The sequence below is a fragment of the Dromiciops gliroides genome, chromosome 2, assembly GCF_019393635.1.
Source record: "Dromiciops gliroides isolate mDroGli1 chromosome 2, mDroGli1.pri, whole genome shotgun sequence".
Lineage (NCBI taxonomy): Eukaryota > Metazoa > Chordata > Mammalia > Microbiotheria > Microbiotheriidae > Dromiciops > Dromiciops gliroides.
The window spans coordinates 433,760,996-433,786,362 of NC_057862.1; the positions used below are offsets into that span (position 1 = coordinate 433,760,996).

A 25,367-nucleotide genomic window follows, 5' to 3' on the forward strand; every position below is an offset into this window, starting at 1 on the left:
GTGGGGTCCTTGGAATCAATAATTGAGGCAGTGACCAGCAGATCACAGTGCTCATATTTACATAGTCCAATGAGATCCCTAACACTGTCTCATAATATGCCAGAGAGGACCCTGCAAATCCAGTGCTCTAAACCTCAAAGATACAGGGGAGCCTAAATCTGGAAGAAGGAGGTCAGAGCAGGAACCAAGGGCATGCAGGATAATACTAAGCAGAATTAAAACAAGGATCTAGAAAGAAGTGGTTGAAGTACCAAGAAATTACAGTCAGGATTGTGAGAATTGGAATGATGCCCCTGCTGGAGAAATACTGTAGGGAAGTTCTGCCATGTGGAGAAGCTGTGTGCGGACAAGCCAATATGGTGTTAGCATACAGAAGCTGGCTGGCTTGCAGCTGTAGAGCTGCCTGTTAGTTCTGTCAATCAAAGCTACCAGCCAATTAGCTTGGAACTGTGTGTGTATACGGCTCTGTTTCCGTTTTTGCAAGAGGCTTCTGGGAGGAGGAAGGGGCAAGTGTTCTTTTTTGTCCTGGAACTCAGTTTGAGTGGAGCTGAGATGCTGGCTCCCTGAGATAGATAGATGAAGGATTCTTGGCCTCTTTATCTCTCCTCACTAAATTCTTATGCTCCTTAACAAATATTTAAAAGGCTAAACTCTTGCTAAAGCTTATAATTTATGGTAACCGCTCATTAGATGTTTAGACAGGCTTGCTAGAATTTTAGTCCCATACAGATAGCAACTATACAGGATCATGCAAGACTTGAAAGCTTCTACTAAAAACAAAAGGATATCTTGAAATACAATATTCAAAAAGGCAAAAGAGATAAACACAACAAAGAATTATTTCACCTTCAAATTTTAATATGATCTTACAGGGAGAGGGGACAGACCTTTATGAGAATTGTGGACTCTGAAGCAATTCTAAGGAAAAGACCAAAGCTGAGTAGGAACTTTGAAATATAAACACAAAAGGTCAAAGAAACCTAGAAAGGTACATTTATTTTAGAATCTGGAAGGAAGTGTATTGTAATTTAGTGTTAATATTCCACCAGAAGGAAAAGAAAAAATGTCCTTTCTGAAATTAATGTCTTCAAAGGGGATTGAGGGAGGCAAATAAGAACCAAGGTAGTGGGGTTGAAGATTCTAAGGAACTGAAGATGTAAAGAAGGACAGGTGGAGGGTAAAAGGAATAGGCCAGTGTAGATATGAGGAAGAGGAGGAGGGAAACAAGCACTTACAGAGTATATTCTTGTTGTGTTATTGTTGTTCTTGGTGGTGGTGGTGTTTCTCCTTTATTCTGGGAGAGGACAAGATGTGATGGGAGGTGATGCCATGGCTGAATTGGATTTAAGTGAGGGAGGGCTGTCCAAGGTCACCAACCTCACTTTCTCCTCCAGAGCCATCTGGGTACAGTGACAAGATATACAACAGGACAATTGGAGATGGCCCAACATGATTAAGGCAATTGTGCTTAAGTGACTTGCCCAGGGTCACATAGTGACTTGCCCAGGGTCACACAGCTAGTAAGAGTCTGAGGTGAGATTTGAACTCAGGTCCTCCTAACTCCAAGGCTAGCGCTTTATGCAGTGCCCCACCTAGCTATGTGCCAGGCATTGTGCTGACTGCTTTTACAAATATTGTCTCATTTGATTTTTACAACAATGTTGGGGGCAGGCGGATAGGTTCTATTGTTATCCCCATCTTACAGTTAAGAAAACTGAAGCAGAAAGGTTTATTGACATGCCCAAGGAAATATAGATGAGTATTTGAGGCCAAATTCTAGACTTCCTCACTTCAGGTCCAGTATACTATCCACTGTGGCACCAGCTTCCTCTAAGAAAATGTGGAATTTGCTCTTTCTCATAATTGAGATGTGTGAGAAGGATATACAAATTTGGAAGAAGGGGTAAGAGACATAGGCATCAGAAGAACTTCACAGAGGGCAGCTTAGGTGGCACAGTGGATAAAGCATTGGCCCTGGATTCAGGAGGACCTGAGTTCAAATTCTGCCTCAGACACTTGGCACTTACTAGCTGTGTGACATTGGACAAGTCACTTAACCCTCATTGCCCCGAAAAATAAAAAAGAAGAACCTCACATATTTAATTAAGAATATAGTATATTAGGGAACAGCAAGGTGGCACAGTGGATATAGCACTGGCCCTGGATTTGGGGAGACCCAAGTTCAAATCCAGCCTCAGACACTTGACACTAGCTGTGTGATCCTGGGCAGATTACTTAACCCTCATTGGCCCACAAAAAATAGCATATTAAAGGGGAAAGATATTCTAATTGAATGCCCTATTCCTCTTGAGACATTAGACAGTGAGTAAGAAGTTCCAGGCTTTAAGTGTGCAAAGCAGAGTCATTTTTCCTTCACTGGGGTCAGTCGTATTTGTGGGCTGGGTTTAAAAGGAAAGTAGTAGCCTTCCCCCAAAACAGAAAAGAAGTGAGTTTTACTAAGCAGCCTTGGTAGCTGAGAACACAGAGGATGACTGACAGGCCACCCTGATTTCCTCATGATGACCACCATTTTTATATATGGGAACAATAACCAGTTTAATAATTTTTTTAAAATTTCTGCAGGGTCAATGAATCCTCTACGTTTTTGACTGAATTATGGAGGTATCTATTTTCCTTTATCTGACTAACATTAAATTGACTGATACTTCTAAACCAGCACTTTAATCTGAGGTCATAGGTTCAGTAGTGACACTTGCTATAATCTCCACACTGTTTTCCCACTTTTTGCATTCAGAATCTTGGGCTTTAATCCTCTTCAGTACTGCCAATCATGGTTCCTAACATACCTAGCACCTTCTATTTATGCAACCTATAATCAATCTATTCAATTCCAATTAATTTAATAAGCATTTATTAATCACTTTCTATGTGTGTATCTGTTCCATGGACTGCCATGGCCAAAGCACCCACCACCTAGTTACTAATTTACTAGTAATACAGTTCTATATAATTAGCCGAGTTGTTCTATAGACAAAAGACATGTTCGAAAAGAGATATAGAATTTATTCATTCTGCCCAAGCCTTGAACACTAAAGGATTGACTAAATTGTATGCCAATAATGATGTAAAGCTTCATTTATAAGCTTAATTATACATAATTATAACATTGCCTCATTTATTTCTTCAATTATATCAGTACTAAAGCCTCAATAGAACAGAGAAACACAAATGAGACAGGAGGGGCCTTTGCTGGGATTCTGTCAGCTGGGTCAGCAATCACACAAAGAAAAGTCAATAAAGAAAAAGAAAGATATTCTTGAGGCAGGAAAGCATATTTCAGAGTCTTGTAGGCCAAGGGGCAAGGTGTTAAGTCAGAAAACTAGAGAATCATACACACGAAAGCCAGTCAAAAGGTCTCTTCAACAAGGAGTGAGAAAACCATGAGATTCAGAAAAGTGATAACCAATGGAAACCTCATTGGAATACTTCTATCACCTTTGAAGGAACAACCAGTGGACAGCTAGGTGGCACAGTGGATAGAGTGTCAGACCTAGAGTCAGAAAGACTCATCTTCCTGAGTTTAAATATGGCCTATGACACTTACTAGCTGTGTGACCCTGAGCAAGTCATTTAACCCTGTTTGCTTAGTTTTCCTCATCTATAAAGTGAACTGGAGAAAGAAATGGCAAACCACTCCAATATCTTTATGAAATGAGGTCACAAAGAGTCTGACATGACTGAAAACAATTAAACAACAGTCTATAGAGGAAAAGACTTTATGAAATGTAATAGGTTGTATTTTTATCATTTAGTCATTTTAATCATAACTCATCAATCAAGTTTATCTATCAAAAACCATTGAGTGCCTATGTTGTCTGACAAGAGGTGAGATCTTAAAGATAAAAAAAGACAAAGGATAAAATCATCCCTATTCTCAAGTTTATATACTACCATCCTGCCTTTTAGAATATTTAAACTATAAATGTTTACTAAACAATAAGTGCACTGATAAAAAGGGTTTTATCATAAACATTTTTAATTCCCAAAGGTTGACACACAGTCTGAGGTGAGATTTGAACTCAGATCCTCCTAACTCCAAGACTAGTGCTTTATGCAATGCCCCACCTAGCTATGTTCCAGGCATTGTGCTAACTGCTTTTAAAAATATCGTCTCGTTTGATTATTACAACAAACCTGAGAGCAGGTGGGTAGATTCTATTATTATCCCCATCTAACAGTTAAGAAAACTGAGGGAGAAAGGTTTAGGAAATATAGATGAGTGTTTGAGGTGAAATTCTACACTTCCTGACTCCAAGTCCAGTATACTATCCACTGTGCCACCAGCTTCCTCTAAGAAAATATGGAACTTGTTCCTTCTCATAATTGAGATGTGTGAGAAGTTTGTCATTCAAAAAACATTAATTGCCTACCTTGTCTGACAAGGTGAGATCTTGGGGATATAAAGACAAAACATAAAAGCATCCCTAATCCCAAGTTTACATGCTACCATCCTGCCTTTTAATATATTTAAACTATAAATGTTTACTAAACAATAAATGCATCGAGAACAGGGGCTTTATCATATATATTTTTAATTCCCAAAGGTTGAAACACAGTAAGTGCCCTATCAGTGTCTTGTTTATGATGATGGTGGTGTCTCAATGTTCTACCTCATGGTTAGAATACATGACCATTTGAAAGCAGTGATCTTGTTTTATACCTATGTATAATCCCCATAGCATATATACCACAGGTCTGAATATATAGCCTATGAAGCATATTAAATGGTATTCCAACAAATAAGTATCTCAGATAATAGTGGGTATAGTCAATCTCCTGGCAATCAGTCAGACAGCCTTTCTGGTCCTTATCCACTCCTCCTAGGTCCCTACCTTCTCTCCTTACCTTTGGGTCCAGCCATGTTATTAACAATAACAGGGTATAGCTTACTATGCATTGCTACAGATGGGAGGGTCTGGCTTTAGATCCTCCCCTCTAACACTAGCTGTGGGATCAAGGGCAATTCACTTAACCTCCCTACACCTCAACTTCCTCAATTAGTGAATAGAGGTAATAATACCTCTAGTATATGTCTCAAAGCATTATTGTAAGACTCAAATGAAGTTATGTTTTCAAGAAGTTCAGTAAACTTCAAAGCATTATATAAGTCAGTTGCTGTTATTCACAGGTTCCCATGCAAATGGCAGAAGCTTCAGGGCATTTCCGTTGCATTTCCAAACATCTGATCAATCCAGTACAACATTCAGCTGACAGAGAAAAACAAACTGCTCTTTATTTTAATGGAAAGGGAAAAGGTTGTTAGCAAAGCTAGAACTAGCAATTATTACACCTAAGGTAAGTAATATGATATGTGTCCACAGCAAATGGCATAAAATACATTCAGAAATCAACTTTGAAAGACAAATAGAGTTGATCACAAGGAAACACTGGGTCACTAGCTCATGGAGTGGATGATGAGATAGAAATCTAGGGACACTATGAGGAGCTCTCCTGGGGGATGAGAGTGAGGGAGGGTAGAAGGAAGCATACCCTCTAGTAGCTTATTATTTCAAAGAATTATGCTTGCTAAATCTCCTCTGCTTGAAGACTGCAACTCTAAAGTTTTAATGTCCTGGAGCAAAACCCTGAGCTACCATAGTTAAAGCTCTTAGAGTTAACATCATGAAGAGAAAATAATGGATGGGTCTTATTTTCATTTTTCAACAACTGATTTGAGTATCTGCCATATGCAACCTTTGGTTGCATATATAGAAGCTATAAGTCCCTCCCAACCTTTGGAAGTTTGTGTTCCCAGGGCTCCCAGTCAAGGGCACCTTGACTGATTGTTGCTGGCTTCGTGTCCATTGACCCCAAGAAAACCTCAAAAAAGAAACAGATTTAACCAAGGATGATTGCTTCATACATTTATGTAGCACTGGAAAAAAAAGTAGTTGTGAATAATGGAGGGAGTTTAGGAAAGGAAGGAAAAGCTTATAAAGCATATGGTCATAGGCAATGACTGGTTATCTGAAAAGATGGCTGATATTTCCTGGATATCACTGATTCTGAGAACGAAGTGAATCATCCTCTTCTTTAAAAACCCAATGGATACTCAGTGATGGTTCCTTAGGGTTTCATGAAATAGCAGAAACAAGAGCTTCCCAATACCAGGATCTTGGAAGATCACAAAAAGGCACAGGTGCAAGGACATTTGATTTGGAATTAGAGGACTTCAGGTTAAATCTTGACTTCATTGCTTAATACTTGTGTGACTTCTTGGGGCTTCATTTACTTCAACTTTTAAATTAAGGGTCTGGGTGAGATGATCATCTTTAAACCTTAGATCCTATCATACCAGGAAGAAATAGGCTAAGGTAAAGTGAAAACTTATAATGTGCAAAGCCACAAACCAGTAGGTATCAACATCCCTAAAGCATTCTATGAAAAGAACTTTTTAGAGAACAGAATCATGTGTTTGAGAGAGTGATAGAGGTTGACTGGAGGAACTAGAAGGAGAGGAATGAAGGACAATTCCATTACTGCCTTCAGATATATTAAAGAATAATTAAGATTATGGAATTCCAGAGTTAGAACGAGAAGAGACCATAGGACTCATCTAGTCCATTCCAATTCATTTTAGGGAAGAGAAAACCAAGGCCCAGAGATGTTAAATGACTTCCAAAAGTCACACAAGTATTTCCAGCTAGACTCTAAATTCAGCATGCTTTCCCCTACTCCACACTTCCTTTCATAAGGTCATGGATTGGAGTCAATTTTTCTCTTCTTCCACAAAGAATCAAACAAGAGTCAATGACCTTGGACATCTAGGTGACACGGTGGATAAAATACCAGCCCTGTATTCAGGAGGACCTGAATTCAAATCCAGCCTCAGACACTTGACACTTATTAGCTCTGTGACCCTGGGCATGTCACTTAACCCTCACTGCCCTGCCAAAAAAAAAAGAGACAAAGCCCCAAAACTTTAATACTTGGGAATAGAGCTCCTTGGTAAGTTAAATTGCCAAAATTAATTGGGATACCAGGAGGCAGTTTACCAGTGGTTGAGAAGTTCATCCCTCTTATGTTCTGCCAACAAATCCCCACACCTCACCCACATATCAAACACTCCCCGACTACTCTTCTCTACAGAAAAAAAGCCCATATAAATCTCCTAATTGGGAACTTATTCATATCCCTAACATCCCAAAATCTCCACAAGTTTGGATGAGGAAAGGGATATAACATGAAGATAACTTTACATTTCTCCTAGTTTGTTCAAAGAAGGCTTTTCTTCTTGCTGCCTTTTCAAGGAAGAGCTGAGTCAGTGCCTACAGCCTAGAAATTCAATCCCTTAGCAAAACCTGTATTACCACCAAACCTAAAGCTAACACAGTCTTGGAGGTCCACTGTGGAGTTTACTGATCATTCTTTGGGGCTTTAATTTGTATCAGACATGAAATATATGCCCCCTTGCTACTTCCAGGGATGCAAAATCTTGGAATGTCTGAAGTCCAAGGAGAATCAGAGTTGGCAGGTTCTAACAACTATCTCTGCCTTTGGCTCTTTTAGTGAGATTTGCAGAACCAAAAGTTACACAAAATTATGACAACTCTGACTTTTTTGCCATCAAACTCCCCTCCACTGAATATATTCTAATGAGACTTAACCTATATATTTAATGGGACATTTTTGTAGCTTTGGCTCCTGTCAGCAGAGGGATGATGGGGAGATATATATATGCCTTTGGTAAGCCTAAATCTTCCTGGAAAATATCTGTGGAGAAAAAACTGAGGAAGACTTGGGAATATAACTGTTAACAAACTATATCCAGACCCAGGAATCAACCATAATCCAAGAATCCCCGAGGAAAGTTGTATATGACCCTGAGCAACATGACCTTCCATTTGGACCTCATTAAGCACTTCTGCATTTGTCATAAATTATTGTGTATTGAGCATTATAACCAAAGGACTTAAAATCTGAAAGATGTTTTAAAGCAGCACATCTACCATCCCCATTTTAGAGATAAGGAAATTGAGGCCCAGAAAGGTCATGGAATTTATCTCAAGTCACAGATGAAGCATAATATAATGGATATAGAGGCAACCTTGGAGTGAGAAGGAACTGAGTTCACATCCTATGCCAAACATATATTGGCCATATGACACTATTGTCTAACATATCTCTTAGATAGCACATATGAATCCTCAGAATAACTGTCAAGAGACAATGCTTTTACTCAATTAAGCAACTAATGTTGGGAATATCAATCTGCAATTGAACAGGGTAGAAAGGTTAAGTCTTAAGATTTCTCAATGAAAACTATGGGAACAGCTGCCTACCCTGCCTTTGCCACCTCAATCTCTCAGGACCAGTGATTTAGTCAGTCATGTCTTTGGGAGGACAATCCCACTGGTCAACTTGGTCCATGCTATGGAAAAATATGTTCTCCTAAAAACCCAGCCTTTGGACTCCAGGACCACAGAGAAGTCCCAGGTCCCACTCTTTGCTTGAGCCTGTTAAGCCACCTCTATGAAGGCCTGGCCTCAGGCTAGGATTCCTTATCCCAGGAGGTCTTTTTCTTATGCTAGGTGAGTCACATAGAATATTCTGAGATCATTTCTTTGATCTATTGTTGTTTTAATCTCTTCATGCTTGTCATTCTTCCTGGACAATGTAATAATACAAATAAATACTTTTTTCTAGTAGGACTCAGGGATAGAAATTAATATGTCATCAAAATCACAAAAGGTTATTTGGCTGTCTCAAGATTGACTCACTCCTCAAATAGGCCAACTATAAGAGAATGCTGGATGACAAAGCAGCATTTTAGCTTCTGATTAATCCCACTCACAAAATAACTTTGTGATTCCCAGCTATCTTTTCAATGTGACATATTCTTCAGATTGAACTTTGGAGCCAGGAATCACAAAATGCCATCATCTCTAAAGGAGTCAAAATCATAGCTGATCTCAAAGAAAATAGAGATGCATGCTATGAATAGGTTGCAGTATATAACCTAGGTTGACTTGTGTAATGTACTGTATGGGGCAGAGACATTTGGAGAAAGTTAGAGGATTCTCAAGCCCATGTTTAGTAACTCAGGAAGTCAATGGAAGAAAAAGAAACATAGCACCCATTGGTGCTAAAATATTCATAAGGATACAAGAACTTAGATTTCCTCTTTGTGGACTTATTAGGTAAGCAGAGGGCATAGAATTATTGGTTCCATTTATGGACCTAGGATAAAGGTTGCATAAAAATAAACAAGTTGCTAGGACCTAAGCTACATACTTGATGGCAAATTTGGCCTCCACGTCAACATAGCTGATGGTCAAGGATAACACATCATTAGAACTCTTCTCCTCAGGAAACATCTTGCTTCCCACAATTCCCTTCACATAGTAAGTACCCTAGACAGAATTATGAGTTGTAGCTATGGCAGTAAAAAAAGGAAATTGGGCCTCCCCTCCATAAACATCCTCCTGATCTTGACACCCATCTCTGAATATAAGCCTCATTTGGACTACAAAAAATCATCCACGAGCAAGCAACCTAGGCACTAATATGAAACTATTTGCAGCATACATGAATATGAGGTCTATAGGAAGTCAGTAAGCTTAAGTGAAATAACCTTGCTTACCTAAACATATTAAGTTGAAGCAAATATTTCAAAACCCAGATTGAAGAAGAGATTTAGCACTGAGTCCATAGATTGAATACACAGAGTCACTTTGAGATTGAGTTCTTCTTGGGAACATCATTTGTTCTGAATGGCAGAGGATAGAATTAGTATGATCAAAGCCTCATTTCCAGCTCACTCTGGATAAGTAGACATAAGCAAAGGCAAGAGAGCATAGAAATACTTGATCTCACCTCTATTTCCTACACTGATATCCATACCACCATCACCATAAACTCAATCCAAAGTGAGTCTGTTAAACCTAAATTCATTGTCCTTTGGATAGGTAACAAAGTCACATGGGGTTCAAGACCTGGCTGGGGGGAAAAAATCAGTGGAGTAATGAATGTTTGTTAATAACTTCTTGCTAGTCCCCATCCTTCTAATTTATAGAACCTTTCATGCCAACTTTACCTTATATGGCTCCAATCATTAAAATGGAAAGAAATCAACATGGAGGACCTAACATAATGGTTAGAAAAGGGGCCATCATCTTAAAAGTTTTTCACAGGGGCTTCTCAACAATAAAATTACCCTTAGTGTCCTGAGAGTTTGAGTTCCAAGAATATGTTATTACTTTGGGAACCCAGATTTATCAGTATGAATACAGAAGTCAACCCAAAGATCTAGAGTCAGGGTTGACAACAGGCCCTGGCTGCACTAAGAAATCAGCTTTTCTCTTGAAAGCTAAATCTTTAATTTCTGAAATTGTAAGGAATTAATTGTGATTTGGGGTTTCCATGACCCCATATTTGCTTCATCATGGTCAGACTTAAAAGATGTAACCTTTAAAAGCCCAAGAGAAGATGGGTGTGTACTTGAAGTGATGATAGAACAAACAAAAGGAACTCAGGTCATCTCCAGTAGAGGGAGCTGTCTTAGCTTCTCTCTGAACACGTGGCCTACTATGGTCACACTCTTTTCTCTCTATCCAGCTTTTTATGAGAAAATGCCATGTTACAATATTGATAATAGAGAGAATGAAAGTTATACTCACTAGAGCTATGATTATACTACTGTAGTAAGGGTCAAATTTAGTTATAATGCTTCCAGATTGATGAGGGGGACAGACTCTCCCACTCCATTATTTCAAAGATGTTGTGTAATTTAAGATTCTAAATGTGGATTCTAATCTGTTCCCCCAATTTTGGGGGAAACTGACTAAAATCACTGATAAAACGAGTTTAGGTTTTTAAGGGTTTATTGGAAAATAGAAAGAAAAAGATTGAGAACAGAATTCCAACAGCCTGGCATTCCTATCTTTCCTCAAATTTCCTGTGAAGTCCTCTGCCGCCACCACCATCAAGTCTGGAAGCCAAAAAAGGCCAGCGCTCTCTGCGCAGGCTCCCTTTCCTCCTTCCTGTCTCCTCCCAGAAAATAGGAGGCTCCTAAAGTTGATTGGCTGGTAGCCTTGATAGACAGTACCCATAAGCAAACGTCATTTCCTGATGCCAAGGAAAAGCCACAATGCCTCTGAGGCATTTTCCTCATGGTGGAGCTTTCCCACAGCAAGTCTCCAGTAGGTGGCATCATTGCAATCATTACGGTGTCATACTATATAGATGAGGAGAAAACTAGTAAAACTATGAAGAAATACTTAATAGGTCATTCATTTGAACTGGGACATTATGTAGTCCCAAAATACTCCAATGAGAAAAGGCATGAGGTAAGAAAAATATTCAATCATGGTGCAGTTTAAAATGGATTGGCTTTTCTCTGACCAGGAAGATAAGTGCTAGTACTTGAGGTAAGGCTTTCAGAGGCTTTTAAAAGTAAGGGAGATTAGCTAAAGAAGGGAGGCAGTGGGGGAGGTTAAAGAGATCCACAAAGTTTGTTAAATCCTGGCTAGCTCGCCAACTGTTTGGGCCAAATTTAGTATGGGGAGAGTTAAGTGGGCGGCTCACTGTAATATTGGGGTTCAGAAAATAATGAGAGACCTCTAGGTCCAGAGTTTCCTCACTTCCAAAATGCCTTTTTTTAGTTATTTCAGTAAGACTGATAAGAAAGGAGATTAATAGCCTCTTTTCCACAAACAAATCAGGTTTTATTAATGGGAACAAATTTACAACACAAGTGAAGTTAATAAAGCCAGGGACAATGAGAAAGGGGATAGAGAAAGGGAAAGATATAACCCACTACCCAGATGGTTAGAATCTAAATGTCTAGGGTAAAAAGGCCCCCAGGTACCTCAGATAAGCTTTGCTTCCTCAGCTACTCAGAACAGCTTGGCTTGAACAAAAACTGACTCAAACACTAAGCTTGCTTCCAGCTCAGCTGGCCTAAAGAGCTAGCCTCACTTCAACAACATAAACTCACCACCACCTGGAATCTGTAGTTTTAAGGAGAATCAGCTGTGCAATGTCTTCTGGTTTAGCCTGAAGGTCAACCACCACCAGTTTCTCTCTCAATCCTCCTTTTTTTTTTCCTTCCACCTGGATTTTTCCCTTACCTTTCCTGCCTCTCCCACTAGAAGGAAGGTTCTTAGCCATGCTGAGTCTTCAATTGGTTCAACATAGCTCCTGAGCTGTCCCCATTATAATTTGGCCAGGCCCATGTGGGCAGGGCTGAACTTCGAGGTGGGGCTTAGGTACTTTGTGGGATGCTTTGACTCAGTCAAATGTTCTTTGTGTTATTCAGTCACACCTAATATACATGACAAATCTAATCAGAGTTCCTTTTGTTTGTTCTATTAACTCTTCAAGTACACACCCATCTTCTCTTGGGCTTTTCAAGGTGTCATCTTTTCAGTCTGACCATGATGAAGCAAAGATGGCATCATGGAAACCCCAAATCACAATTAATTCCTTACATTATTCAGTTATTTTACTTGTTGAGAGTATTTTAGAGAGCCAATTAATTAACAAACATTTACTAAGCATCTGCTACATGGTAGGTACCCTGCTAGACTTTGAATGTCTGTCATTTAACCACCTATATAACCTACCCACAAACACACCTGTCCAGGCTTCTTACACCTCACTTCCTGCCACACACACTTCAATCCAATGACAATGGTCCCTTTGTTATGCCACAAACAAGACCCTCCATCTCTCAACTTCAGACATTTTCTCTGGTTGTTCCCCAAGCCTGGAATGTTCTCCCTCCTCATCTCTTCATACTGGGTTCCCCAGTTTCCTTCAAGTTCCAACTAAAATCATATCTTCTATAGCAAGCTTCTATGTAGCCTTCTATTTTCTCTGTAATTTATTTCCTATTTACCCTGTTTGTAGCTTGTTTGTGTATCAATCAGTTAATCAATGAACATTGATTAAGTGCTTATTATGTACCAAGTGCTGGGAATACAAAAAAGTCAAAAGATAGTCCCTGTCCTCAAGGAACTTGCAATCTAATTATTTGCTTGTTCTCTCTCCCTTTAGATTATGAGCTCTTTAAGGTCTCTTTCTTGCAGTGGTGAGGGAGGGGACTTCATTTTGTATCTCCAGCCCTTAACATAGGCCTGACACATGGTAGGCCCTTAATAAATGATTTTTCATTGACTGACTGGGAAAAAAGATAATAGACCCTGCCCTCAATGAGCTTATATTCTATTGAGTAAAACAATATGCATGTATATAAATATATACAAATTCAAGGCAAATTCATTTCAGAGTTGGGGAAAGAATCAGTAGCTGGAAAGATTAGGAAAGACTTCATGGATAAGACTTTATTTAAGCTATGAATTGATGTAGGCTACAGACTCTAAATCAGAGAAATTGTCCTCGTCAGCTACCTTCTTTCTTCACATTTTAAATACTGCTGTAATATTTCTTTCACTGTTACTTTTATTCATTTTTGGACAGTGATACTGTGAGTAGGTAGATCAACAGAACTGCACAGATGTAATTAATCTGGGTATCAGCAATACATTTTACCAAGCCTTTTATATTATCTCATATTATAAGATGGACTAGATGATGATAAAGATAGCTGGATTCAAAATTCTTTAAGGAAATAAACCCAAAAAATAGTCATTAATATTTCAATCTCTGGCCAAAAAGGGGAAATGGGGAAAAGAGTTGGGACACCAGAGATCATGTGATGATAAACATATAATAAAATAATAATTTAAATGAAGGAACAGGGTGCCTCTGAGTCAGCTGTCCTAGCTTTTTCCCTCACCAAAGGAGATTTCAGCAAACAGACTGAGCCAAGTGTGGTTATTGCATAGTTTATGTAGCATCTGAAGAAAGTGTTAGGAAGGGGGTGGGGAGATGGCAGGGAAGGAGAAGCATATTCAGAGTCCAGGCACATGGAACTGCTTCTCAGCAGGAGACAGGACCAAGGATTTCATAGGTAGGCTGAGGTCAAGTGAAGGAATCAGCTTCCCCTAGAAAAGAGCAAACAGAACTCAGTGGTGGGTTGTTGGGATTGTATTAAAGAATAGGATGGGGGGCTTTCACTAAGCCAACCCTAGGACATTAGAGGCTAACACCATTTGGAGAAGACCACTTACCCTATACCCTTCCTGGAACACAGTCACCTGCAGAAACAAAAGAATACATAGATCCATTTAACAAATGCAGTTACCACAACATATCTCCTTAAATGGCCAACATTTTGAATGTGAGGTTAATAGCAGCTTAAATTTTACCAGTGGCTTCTGTTTGCAGAGGACTTTAAAAACTCTCTCAACAATTCTTGCTGGTGGTTAATATGACTATTATCCCCATTATATAGATGAAGAAATTGACTCAGAAAGATCCAGAGAGATCATGGGATCATGTATTTAAAGGAAATCTTGGAGGTCATCAAGTCCAATCTCTCCATTTTAAAGATGAAGAAATTGGCTATTTTCCCCACTTTAAAGTTGAGGAAACTGAGGCAAACAGAGGCTAAGTGACTTTCCCAAGGGCACAAAGCTAAGAAATGTCTGAAATTTGAACTCAGTTCTTCCTGATTCAAGGACCAGGGTTCTAGTCACTCTACCCTCCATTCATGTCCAAGCTCAAACAGGTAGCAGGGCAAACATTTGAATTAAGGTCTTATCATTCTGTACCTGATGAATTTTGTACTGTACCACACTACCACAAATTAGAAAGGAGAAGCTAGGACTTGACATAAACACAAGAGAAATCAGAAAATCCATCTTTGTTACCCTGTGGTTCAACCATCGTGATTTTTGTCTTGTCTAGTCCTTTGCTCTGAACAAATTCTCTAAACAACTTCAAGGCTTCAGGATTAATAGTTGTACTTCGACCTGTAATGGCAAGTCATAATGAATGAATGCAGTACTGCTATCTCTAGGAAGTACTCTGCTCAGAAAAGAAATAGAGGAATTGATGTCTAAGTATTATTTCTACTGTCTCTTGGAAGAGCCTCATGGGCATACCCAGGAATTTTTTAAATCCATAATCTCTCTCTCTTTTCCCTCCCCACTATTCCTGAGAAAGAGGTGGGTTAGCTATTGCTATGGAGAAACTCTTTTAACCTTTTCAGGGAAATGCCCCAAATTGAAGATCACTAGCATCATAAATAATTGTATTTGGAGAGGCCTAGAGATAATTTTGCCTAGCTCTCAACTTTCAGTAATGTATTGTCTTCATTTTACAGGTGAGGTAATCTGTATTTAAATTCTACCAGACCAAAATCCTATTTCCATGAAAGCTACTTTCTCAGGAAGATGACTCGGTGTCTCCATGTGTTCTCTAAAGAAAACAATGCTCTTATGATCTCACTATGATGAATTCTCTGTAATTAATGTTCCCAAACAGCCAGGTCTTTCCTGATCCTATGCTCTGAAGTGACTTATTGAGAGCAGAGCAAGTAAAGAAGATTCCTGGTCATTTATGTATGCCAACCAGACCTTAGATTAACAAAAGCCTTAGATACTCCATCGAGCTCCCAAATCAATGGAAGGGGATCTGGCATATTCTTGTGCCAAAGCCATCATCCAGGGGAGTCAAACATGTAATTAAGAAATCGTTGAAGGCCTATAATTATTTATGCTGGCAGATTCCAAGTACCTATTAAGTGTCTAAAAGAATAGGCTTTTCAGAACTGTGATTTGAATTTATCTGAATTCTAACAGCCTATATGAACTACATCAGAATGTTACTAATATGAACTCTGTTCTGTCAGCAGTATCCAAAGGTTGCCATAATACATACCCATAAGTTGCATCATTATGACGTCTTTTCCATTCATCCTGCTTTCTATATATGCTATCATGTGGTCTTTTATAAATATGTCTATTAACCCAATAGTCTGCTTTCCCCCTGTGAAGGAGAAAAAGTAAAACATCCACTTTACATTTATACAATGTAGAGCCATGGCAAGTACACAGTTCCTTCTACTTAGGAGGTGCTTGACAAAGGTTTAAAGTTGCATCTCATTTGTAAGTTAATCTCTGAATTTGTTGAAAATGTGATCTGGCCGTTTTAAGAAGTCAAGTTGTGAAATGGTTAGGAGGTACTAAATGTTTCACCAAGAAAACAAGAACTAGAGGAACTAGAGGACCTAAGGAATTAGGCTGAGACAAGCAAACTGCTTCCAGGTTCAAAGGTCAATCAGGGGCCTTTCCCATGTTCTTCTAGAAGGCAAGAGAGAGAGAGAGAGAGAGAGAGAGAGAGAGCATGGAACTGAGAACTTCACACAGAGTAAACTAGAGATTGCCATAGGAAAAGTCTATTTATCCCTTCAGCTCTATCTGCTTAAGAGCTGATGCTAAGGTGGTCCACAGGATGATAGTCAAAGAGCCAGGGGGATTCAGTACATTGCAAGCAAGTGAAAAAAGGTATTAGTAATCAGAGAACAGGCTTCAGTTCAGCAAAGCAACACGGAGTGTGTTTAGTATTTAGAAATGTTCTCTTAAGGATCTTGATCTGTTTCTATGATCTTGAGCTCTTAACATTTTTTAAAGTGTGGCCTGGGCTTAAGTCCTGCCCCTGACACAAACTGGATTGATGAGCCTGGGCAAGTTAATTTCAGTTCTCTACACATTTGCCTTTTTTTGAAGGCGAGCTGCACTGACAGAGGGAATTCCTTCACCTGGGAGTTTCCTGTACCAGTGAAAGCACATGTACAGTCTCTATCCTTTTTAACTCTCTAAAGGGATTCATAAAAGAATGCCTCTAATGATCAAGTTCCTCTGGTACAATTAAATTAGTAAAATTATTTTTATAAAAGATTCATTTTAAACAATTTTGAGGATGTACCTAAATCATCACCAATTTTTTCCTGGGTGTTATTTCACCTCTACTTGAGAGTTAATGCCTTGTAGAGATTGAACCAGGAATTCTAGTGCCTCTGAAATATTCAAATTTGGGAGACTTGCCCCTGGATCTGGGGACTGAGAAGATACCTCAGGACCCAAGGACCCTTGGGAAGAAAGACTCCACAACAGTACCCCACAGAGAAGAAAAAGACTGTTTGATTGTTTGATCACCTCCACAGGTGGAAACTTGAAGGGAACATATCCTGGGGAGGTTTTAGAGGGGATTGGTCAGATAGCCAAACTGTTTTATGGGAGGCCCTGCCTAGCTTCTCAATGCTCTTCCTGTTCCTCATGTCCAGTGATTCTGTCAGTTCTATCTCACAAACATAACTGGCAGGTATCACAACATAATTTCTTCACAATAAATCTTCTTTCTGGAAACAGAAATCCCATGAAGCATTTCTCTTTCTAGCACCAGTTTCTGCTTCAGTGAATAGCAATAGAAATATAATTCAAACCAATGCATGCTTTACACTTTGCAGAGCTCTTTCTTCATGACAACACTGGGAAATACTACAGCAAATGTCACCACCTCCCATTTCTCAGAAGCCAAACCTAGTGGATGGTTCAGTACATGCCATGGAAAATGTCAGCTAAACTGTGGCTCTTAGCTCTGGATCACAGTTAGCTATGGGTTCCCAACCTCTGCTTTATCATTAAGCCAGAAATATTACATTTGTAATCTAACCTCAGGCTGGGATTCCTATACCCCTTTAATCTGGCATAGTTTAGTCACTTACAGGTTGTCATTTTCCCAGGTTCCTTTGTTTTCTCTAGAGTTAATTTAATTTCTTCACACCGGCCATTCTTTCTAGAAAACAAAATATCCATGAATGAGATTTTGAGATAAAATGTGGGGATTTTTTGTTTTGTTTTTTGTTTGTTTGTTTTGTTTTGTTTTTGCAGGGCAGAGATGGTTATGTGACTTGCATTGTAGTGTCACATAGCTAGTGTCGAGTGTCTGAAGCCAGATTTGAATTCAGGTCCTCCTGAATCCAGGGCTGGTGTTCTATCCACTGTGCCAACTAGCTGCCCAAAAATGTGTTATTGGAGAATTATTATAATAATAACTACAGCTCAAAATGATACAATACTTAATGCTAGTACCTTACCTCTCTCAATTATTTCCATTTTATCCTATATCTTTCTTTTTCTACATGGTTGTTTATATTTTTTCTCCCCAATTAGACTGTGACATCCTGGAGAGCAAAGACTGTCTTTTACCCTGATTTATAGACACTGACCATAGTACCATGCCTGGCACATAGTCAGCAGGTAATATATTTTCCTTGCCTGTTTTATAGTTTTCAGAGCTTTGTCTTTGCACCAAAGTCACAATATAAATATCATCACCAATTTTTTTCAGAGTTGGAAACTAGGGATTGTTTTCTGCAGGTATACCTGCATCTAAAGCACAGTGCATTGACTAATGTCTATGTGATGAGTACTTGAGATCATGTACTCATAGCCATGTAGTTAGTAAGAGCCAGGGCCAAGACTTAAAGCCAGTTCTACTGATTCTGCCTCCAGTGATGCTATGATGCTGCCTCCCCAAAATGCTTGAAAGCTTTAGTTCAATTTAAAGAATATGTATTTAGGACTTGACTTGTGTCTAAAGTAAAATGCCCTAGTCCCTGGACAAGCCCAGGGCATGGGAATCAATTTATCACCAAAATTTCATTGCTCCTAACTTGTGTCTCATAACAGCCAAGCATAAGCAACTCATAGCTTCTGTAACAACTGGAGTGACTCCACCTGCTGGAGTTACTGTAGGAAAGCTCCATCATGAGGAGAAGGCATCTGAGGGCAAGCCATGCAGCTTTTCCTTGGTGTCAGGAAGTGAAGATTGCTTGAGGGTAATATCAAAGCTACTAGCTCTGTGTGTGTGGACAGGATGTTCCCAGTTTCATAGGAGGCTGGGGGAGGAAGAAAGGGCAAAGCTGGTTCTCTCACTCTCTTTCATCAGGACTCTCATTGAGAGTAGAGCAAAAACACAGGGTCCTAGAGATAGATAGATGTAGGCATCTAGGCCTATTTCTCTCTCTTCACCAAATTCTTATGCTCTTTAATAAATACTTAAATACTCTTGCTAAAGCTTCTAATTTATTGGCGACCACTCATTAAATATTTTAGACAGACTAGCTAGAATTTTAGCCCCTTACACTTCAGTGAAACTATAATGCTCTAAGTAATCATACTCATAGATAACAAAAAATTACTTTCTCAAACTAATGATGAGAGCTGGGATTTGAACTCAGGTCTGCTTGACTCCCAAGCCAACGTTCTTTCAATGCCTTGAGTTTTTGTTGGGGTTGTCATTGTCATTGTCATTTTTTTCTGAGAAGTGGAGATCTGGTACATGGAGCCACACAATTTTTTTCATTTGGTTTCTAATAGGACATGTCAGTGAAGCAGTCATTTGGACCCAGCAAAGGTCATCTATGATCATTCAACAGGTTTACATGGAGCAACAAGGTAGTATGGTAAACAGAGTATAATGGAAAGCCCTGGAGTCAGGAAGACCTGAGTTCAAATCAACCTCAAATATTTACTGGCTGTATGATGTTGGGCAAGTTACTTTAACCTCTATTTACCTCAGTCTCTTTATCTATAAAATGGGGATAATAATAGCACCGATCTCCCAGGGTTGTTGGGAGGATGAAATGAGATAATAATTGTAAAGTACTTAGCACAGGGACTGACTTCTATTAAACTGCTGTATAAATATTAACTATGATGATTATATAATTCTCTAGTCCTTAAAAAGATTGAACAAATGACTTTGGTTACATGACCATGGACACCTCACCAAGTTTTCTAACCTAGGTGGCAAATGCCCTAATCTCTCCATCACTTTTTGGGTATAATCAGAGTATTACATCCACAGATTTCATACCCAGGTATTACTTTCATTCTCCTATGGAAGTTGACAAAGTTTTCCTCATTCTCTGGCATCACTGGAGATCATTATAAACCTCATCCATTTTTTTAAATTAAATTTTCTTTTAAATTTTCTCCCTCTCACATCTACCTCCCCAATTAAGCCTATTTGTTTGGAATAAGCAGAAGGAAAGCCAGTTTGAATTAATGGAAAGCCTGAGTTACAGGGTATTTTTTTTTTTAGTTACAGGGTATTTTTGAAGACATATATAGATTATTCATTTTTTAGTTAAAAAGCATCATCATGTGATTAAACTGGACCTACTTTAGTGAATATATTAGAATGATCTTTATTTATTAAGGTATATTTATCATAATATGTAAGGAAGACATTGCTGCTAAAATATCTTTCTTTTTCCTTTTTTTTTCTTGGGGTGGGGGGGAGGAGGGCAGGGCAATGGAGGTGAAGTGACTTACTCCGGGTCACACAGCTAGTAACTGTCAAGTGTCTGAGGCCGGATTTGAACTTAGGTCCTCCTGAATCCAGGGCCAGTGCTTTATCCACTGCACCACCTAGCTGCCCCCTAAAGAATCTTTCAAATGGTTGTTCTCTTAACTTAGACCAATCTTTATTCCTACTCTTTTGATTAAATGCCACAGCAAGACTTCTGTGATCCTACATCATTGGGAGTCTACAGTTTTCTGGAAAAGTGATCCTTCTAACTAACTGCTTTTACCATTTGGATGTGTATAACTATTTTATTTCAAATTGCTTCAGATGGACTCTGCTGCCTTATTAAATCACATTGAAAATCATCTACCTTTATCTTCATGATTTAGTGATATCATTAAGAACATGCATAGCTAAACTGCTTTAGATCTATCTGTAGCTTCAGAAGCATACATAAATAGAGATAATATTGGACATGATACCAAATGGGAACTGATTCCAGAAGCTGCTCTAGAAATGGTAACTTGGAAATGCCACTAAGGTGGCAGAGTGGATAGAGTGCTGTGCCTCGAATCAAAAGACCTGAGTTCAAATCCAGCCTCAGACATTTACAAGCTGTGTGACTTAACCTCTTATGGCTTCAATTTCCATATCTGCACAATGAGAATGCTAACACCAACCCCTCAGGGTTGTTGTGAGGATACAATGAAATAACATTTGTCAAATGCTTTGCAATTCATCTAGAGCTATATAAATGCTAGATATCATTGTCATTGTCTTTATAATTTTGTCCCTTTCTCATATGGAAGCAATAAAGAATTAAAATTTATCTAAGCTCCTGAGAAATGTCTTGAGGGTGACACTGGGAATTGTCAATTCAATCTTTCCATTCTCTGTTTCAGTTTCAATTTTCATTTTGAAAAACACATTCTTGAAACAGACAAAGTTCAAAGAAGTCTCTCTAAAATGGTTTCCACTAAACAAGTACCCTAATACAGAGTTGATGGAGTTGTGAATTGATCCAACCATTCAGAAAAGCAGATTAGAACGATTTGCATACCCTTCCACCCATTAATAGCACTACTACATCCATAACCCAGTGAGATCAAAGGAAGAGAAAAAAAGTCTCTAAAGTAATTTGCTCTTTCAAGAAATATGATCTCGAGGGCAGCTAGGTGGCACAGTGGATAGAGCACCGGCCCTGGAGTCAGGAGGACCTGAGTTCAAATTTGGCCTCAGACACTTAACACTTACTAGCTGTGTGACCCTGGGCAAGTCACTTGACCCCAATTGCCTCACTAAAAAAAAAAAAAAGAAAGAAAAGAAATACGATCTCCAAGCTGCAGAGGTATCACACAGCTGATAACCTTTATGAGACATCATGATCAAGAGCTAGAAGGTACTTCGGAAATTGAAATCAACTCCTTCATTTTATAGATGAGCAAACAGATGCCTAGAGAGGTTGAGTGACTTGCCCAGGATCATTTACAGCTATGAAATAGCTGAGATTGGATTTGACCTCAGGTCTTTCTGACTCAAAGCTCAGCACTCAATCCACTATGTCATGATACTTCCCAAGTACTTTTCCTGTTATGATGCTCAAAAGATGCTTCACCATTTCCTGGAATACTATGATTGGTTGGTTGTTTTCTTGAATTGGCACTGGTCTAGACATTCAATTTGGTCACTTCTGGATAACTGAATCATTACTGTATTAATTTGCTCAGCAAATTCTTTTTTGAAAGGCTAAGTTAGTGGTAGGCTTTAGTGCAATTTATCACACATTTCAAATTACTAGATCCAGTTGAGACCTTGACTACCATTTCCCAAAAGCAATTGTACTGCTTTCAGGGAAACAGAAAAGCATGGAATGATTAGGGTATATTCCCATACAAAGTACACTTACTTAAGATTTAATTTGGCCTCCATTTTACCATTAGGAAGAGATCTGAAAGTGAAGGGAGGTATTTTCTGATTCTTCTTATCATCAGGAATTTCCATATTTCCCATCCAGGCATTAATAAACCACATTCCATACACCTAGAGAGAGAGGTAGGGATATGGGAGGCACAGACTGAAAATTCTAGATAATGAAACAGTAAGAATCCTGGGACAGACGGGGAGAAAAAGAAGTAATAGCAATGGGATGGTGAAAGGAATCTGCCTATGTTCATAGGTACAGGAAAGAACTAGGAAGGGCAGGAGTTATAGTCAGATCGATGCTCAAGTAGGGTGGACATTAGATCTCTGGGCTGCTGCTAGAAAATGCCAGCAACAACAGCGGCACCTTTTCCTTCTCTCATACAGGTTCCAAAACCAAGACTCTGCAGAACAGGCTCTGACTCACCCTAGGTTTGAGGAAAGGGGATATGATTAGGAAAAGCACATTCAGGTTCTGGTTGTTCCTGAGAGACATAACTGGAGGTGTAAAAAAGGCAATGTAATAGAAGAATGAACAATACACTACCAAGTTTCATGAGGCTAGTCAGAGCCTTGCTTCAGTGAATTCCCATAACAGCTTTGGAGGCTTATAGCACACCAAAGGAAGAAGGCTGCTGCCACTAAAATGATTTCTGTAGGGAAGATCTAGGGATGCCCAGAGAATGGTCCACTACCCCACAGTGTCTGCTTCTCAGGATTCTGGCTGGAGTACACAACATCCGATACTGAGAAATCTTATCAGAAGTAACCAGCCCTCTCCTTTCACAATTAATAAGGCTCTTTCTAGCAGAGTTCAAAAAGTTGCCTCTGATTAAAAGATGTCCCTGTTAAATTAACATGTCTCTCTCAGAATTATATGACCACCATATGGTCTAGATTTCTCTGTTGGGTTCTCTGACAAAAACCTACTACAGTGTCACAAACCAGACTGACCCTTTCTCTTACCCTCTCTGGTGCAACTTCATTTATCACTTCTCCTTGGACCAACACCTATTCCAAATTTCCTGAGGACTGCTAATAACTATGCCCTCACCTTACCCATAGCATCTACAAGATGTCACCATGGTCCCTGTGGCAACATGCCCAAACTACAGTTTTCTAAGAGAAAGTAAGTAGGTTCTCATAAACTAATGTTTCTAAAGCAAATCTACAAAATCCAAGTAATGGTCAAAATGGAATTGAAGTTCTAAAGGCCAATGAGCCAATTAACTGGTTCCCTGAAAATAACAACTTGTGATCCATAGGAAACTAGCTCCATATAGGGGTAGTACTAATTCTGATTAGCTATCAGCAGCAAGAGAATTAGGAATATCACTGCTTCCAGCTTCCAGCTCATTCTGGTCACAGTAGACTTGGAACAAAGTGGGAAAATTCTCACCTTGGAACCTGTCCTATTTCCCTCTCTGACCTTCTCTTCTGTGGGCCCAAGGAGGTCTACCAAATCCATAGTCATGTAATTATGGGTAAGAGGATTTCAGGGTTGTAGAACAGCTTAGAAACAGACTGAGTGGGTTCCTAGGCTGACAATGGCATCTTCTTGCTGGTATATGTCTCTCCCACCCATTCTCCCTCCCCAAAAAAGTAGACTCACCTTTGAAATGTTCTTATCAAAAGTAAAGTATTCCCAGGCATGGATGACTGAGATCAAGAAAATCAAGAATAGTACCTTCATCTTCACAGGGCTATACAATGAATTTTCAGCAGAGAGCCTAGTTATATAAATTGAAAAGACCATGCCCTTCCTCACATTGAGACTCCCTCTTTATATAGCACCCCACATTCAAAGGCACTGAAGAATAACCCTCCTCACATACAATGCCCCAGGCCGTCTTTCAAAGGCGAAGTGATAATACCATTATTTTTGGAAGCAATTGGACAAATGTCTTTATGATTCTTTAATGATAGTTTATTAAAATTCACCTTGAGAATCAACAGGATCTAGTTTTTGGATGCCTGCAATCTTTATAGGTTCTCACAATTGATACCTTTATTGGTGGGAGGCACATTATAATCAGAAGGAGGAGTTTTCAAAGGTCTTGTAATTTTTGAGTAATGAAGAAAAAAAAAATCAATGACTTCAATTCATTCCTACTCACTTCCTTGGCCTATCCCGTCACTATCTATGCTTTTTAAAAATAACATTTTATTTTCCTCCAATTGCATGTAAAATAATTTAACATTCATTTCTTCAGTTTTGAGTTTCAAATTGTCTCCCTACCCTCCCTAAGACAGTAAGCAGTCTGATATAGTTTACACAAGTGCAATCATGTGAAACATTTCCATATTTGTGATTTTGTACAAGAACACAAAAACAGAAAGAAAGAAAGAAAGAAAGAGGAGAGGAAGGAAGAAAGGAAAGAAGGAAGAAAGGAAGGAAGGAGTGAAAGAAGGAAGGAAGAGTTTTCACATGATTTTTCAAGGTTTTTTAGGTGAATTAGTGACTTTCATCTGGCATGCATGTCTTCATGAACTCTAAGGTCCATTCACATTGGCTCTTTTACTACTCTTCCCATGAAACACTCCATTTCTGAACTCCATGCATTTATACAGGAATTCCCCAACATTGGAGTGTATTCCCTCTTTACCTTGGCCTCTTAGAATCCCTTATTTCCTTCAAAACTCACTTCAAGAGCCATCTTCTACATGAAACTTTTCATGATCTCCCCAGCTACTGTTGTCTCCCCACAAAAAAGTTACTTTATATTTATGTGCTTATGTGGATATGTGAGTACCTAGCTCATCTTCCTTTTTAGATGAGCACAGTAGCACATATGATAAGGACTAGATTTTCATTGGTATGGGGAACTCCCAGATGAACTCTACCAATGTAGGTTAGTACTTCTTTTACAATATCTAGTTTCAAACAGTTTTCTAGAGCCCTGGAGTTTGAGGCTTGCACAGAATCACATAACCAATATGTGTCAAAGGTAGAACTTGAGCCTTGGTCTTCCTGGCTCCAAGGTTAGCTTCCAGTTCTCTACCCTACACTTGCCTCTCTCCGGGACATAGTAAGGACTTTAAAATTCTTGGGGTTTGATATAGATGAAGGATATAAGACTTGAGTTATAGTTCTTCTAAAAACTCCACCATGAACGAGATTCTTCACCTCATATCTGGAAAGAGCTGTTCTCTCAGGTACTCACAACCTCACAGCAGCCATATTTAGTACTGTTTGACAGATAAGGACAATGTAGCCAAATGATTTGGTGAGAATCACTAGAGAGTTGTTACCAAATTAG

The 25,367-nt window shown here is 39.1% G+C and overlaps 1 protein-coding gene across 1 annotated transcript in view; it reads right to left on the reverse strand.

Moving 5' to 3' along the window:
- LOC122739054 (major allergen Can f 1-like) overlaps window positions 1-23,800 on the reverse strand; it is a 42,396-nt gene extending 18,596 nt beyond the window's left edge. Inside the window, exons 1-6 of the mRNA XM_043980911.1 lie at window positions 23,720-23,800; window positions 22,094-22,227; window positions 17,597-17,667; window positions 15,751-15,858; window positions 14,739-14,840; window positions 7,017-7,104 (exon numbers count right to left, since the gene is read on the reverse strand). Of these exons, the coding sequence (XP_043836846.1) occupies window positions 7,017-7,104; window positions 14,739-14,840; window positions 15,751-15,858; window positions 17,597-17,667; window positions 22,094-22,227; window positions 23,720-23,800 (584 nt within the window). The remainder of the gene's footprint in view (window positions 1-7,016; window positions 7,105-14,738; window positions 14,841-15,750; window positions 15,859-17,596; window positions 17,668-22,093; window positions 22,228-23,719) is intronic.
- Window positions 23,801-25,367: the final 1,567 nt, after the last annotated feature.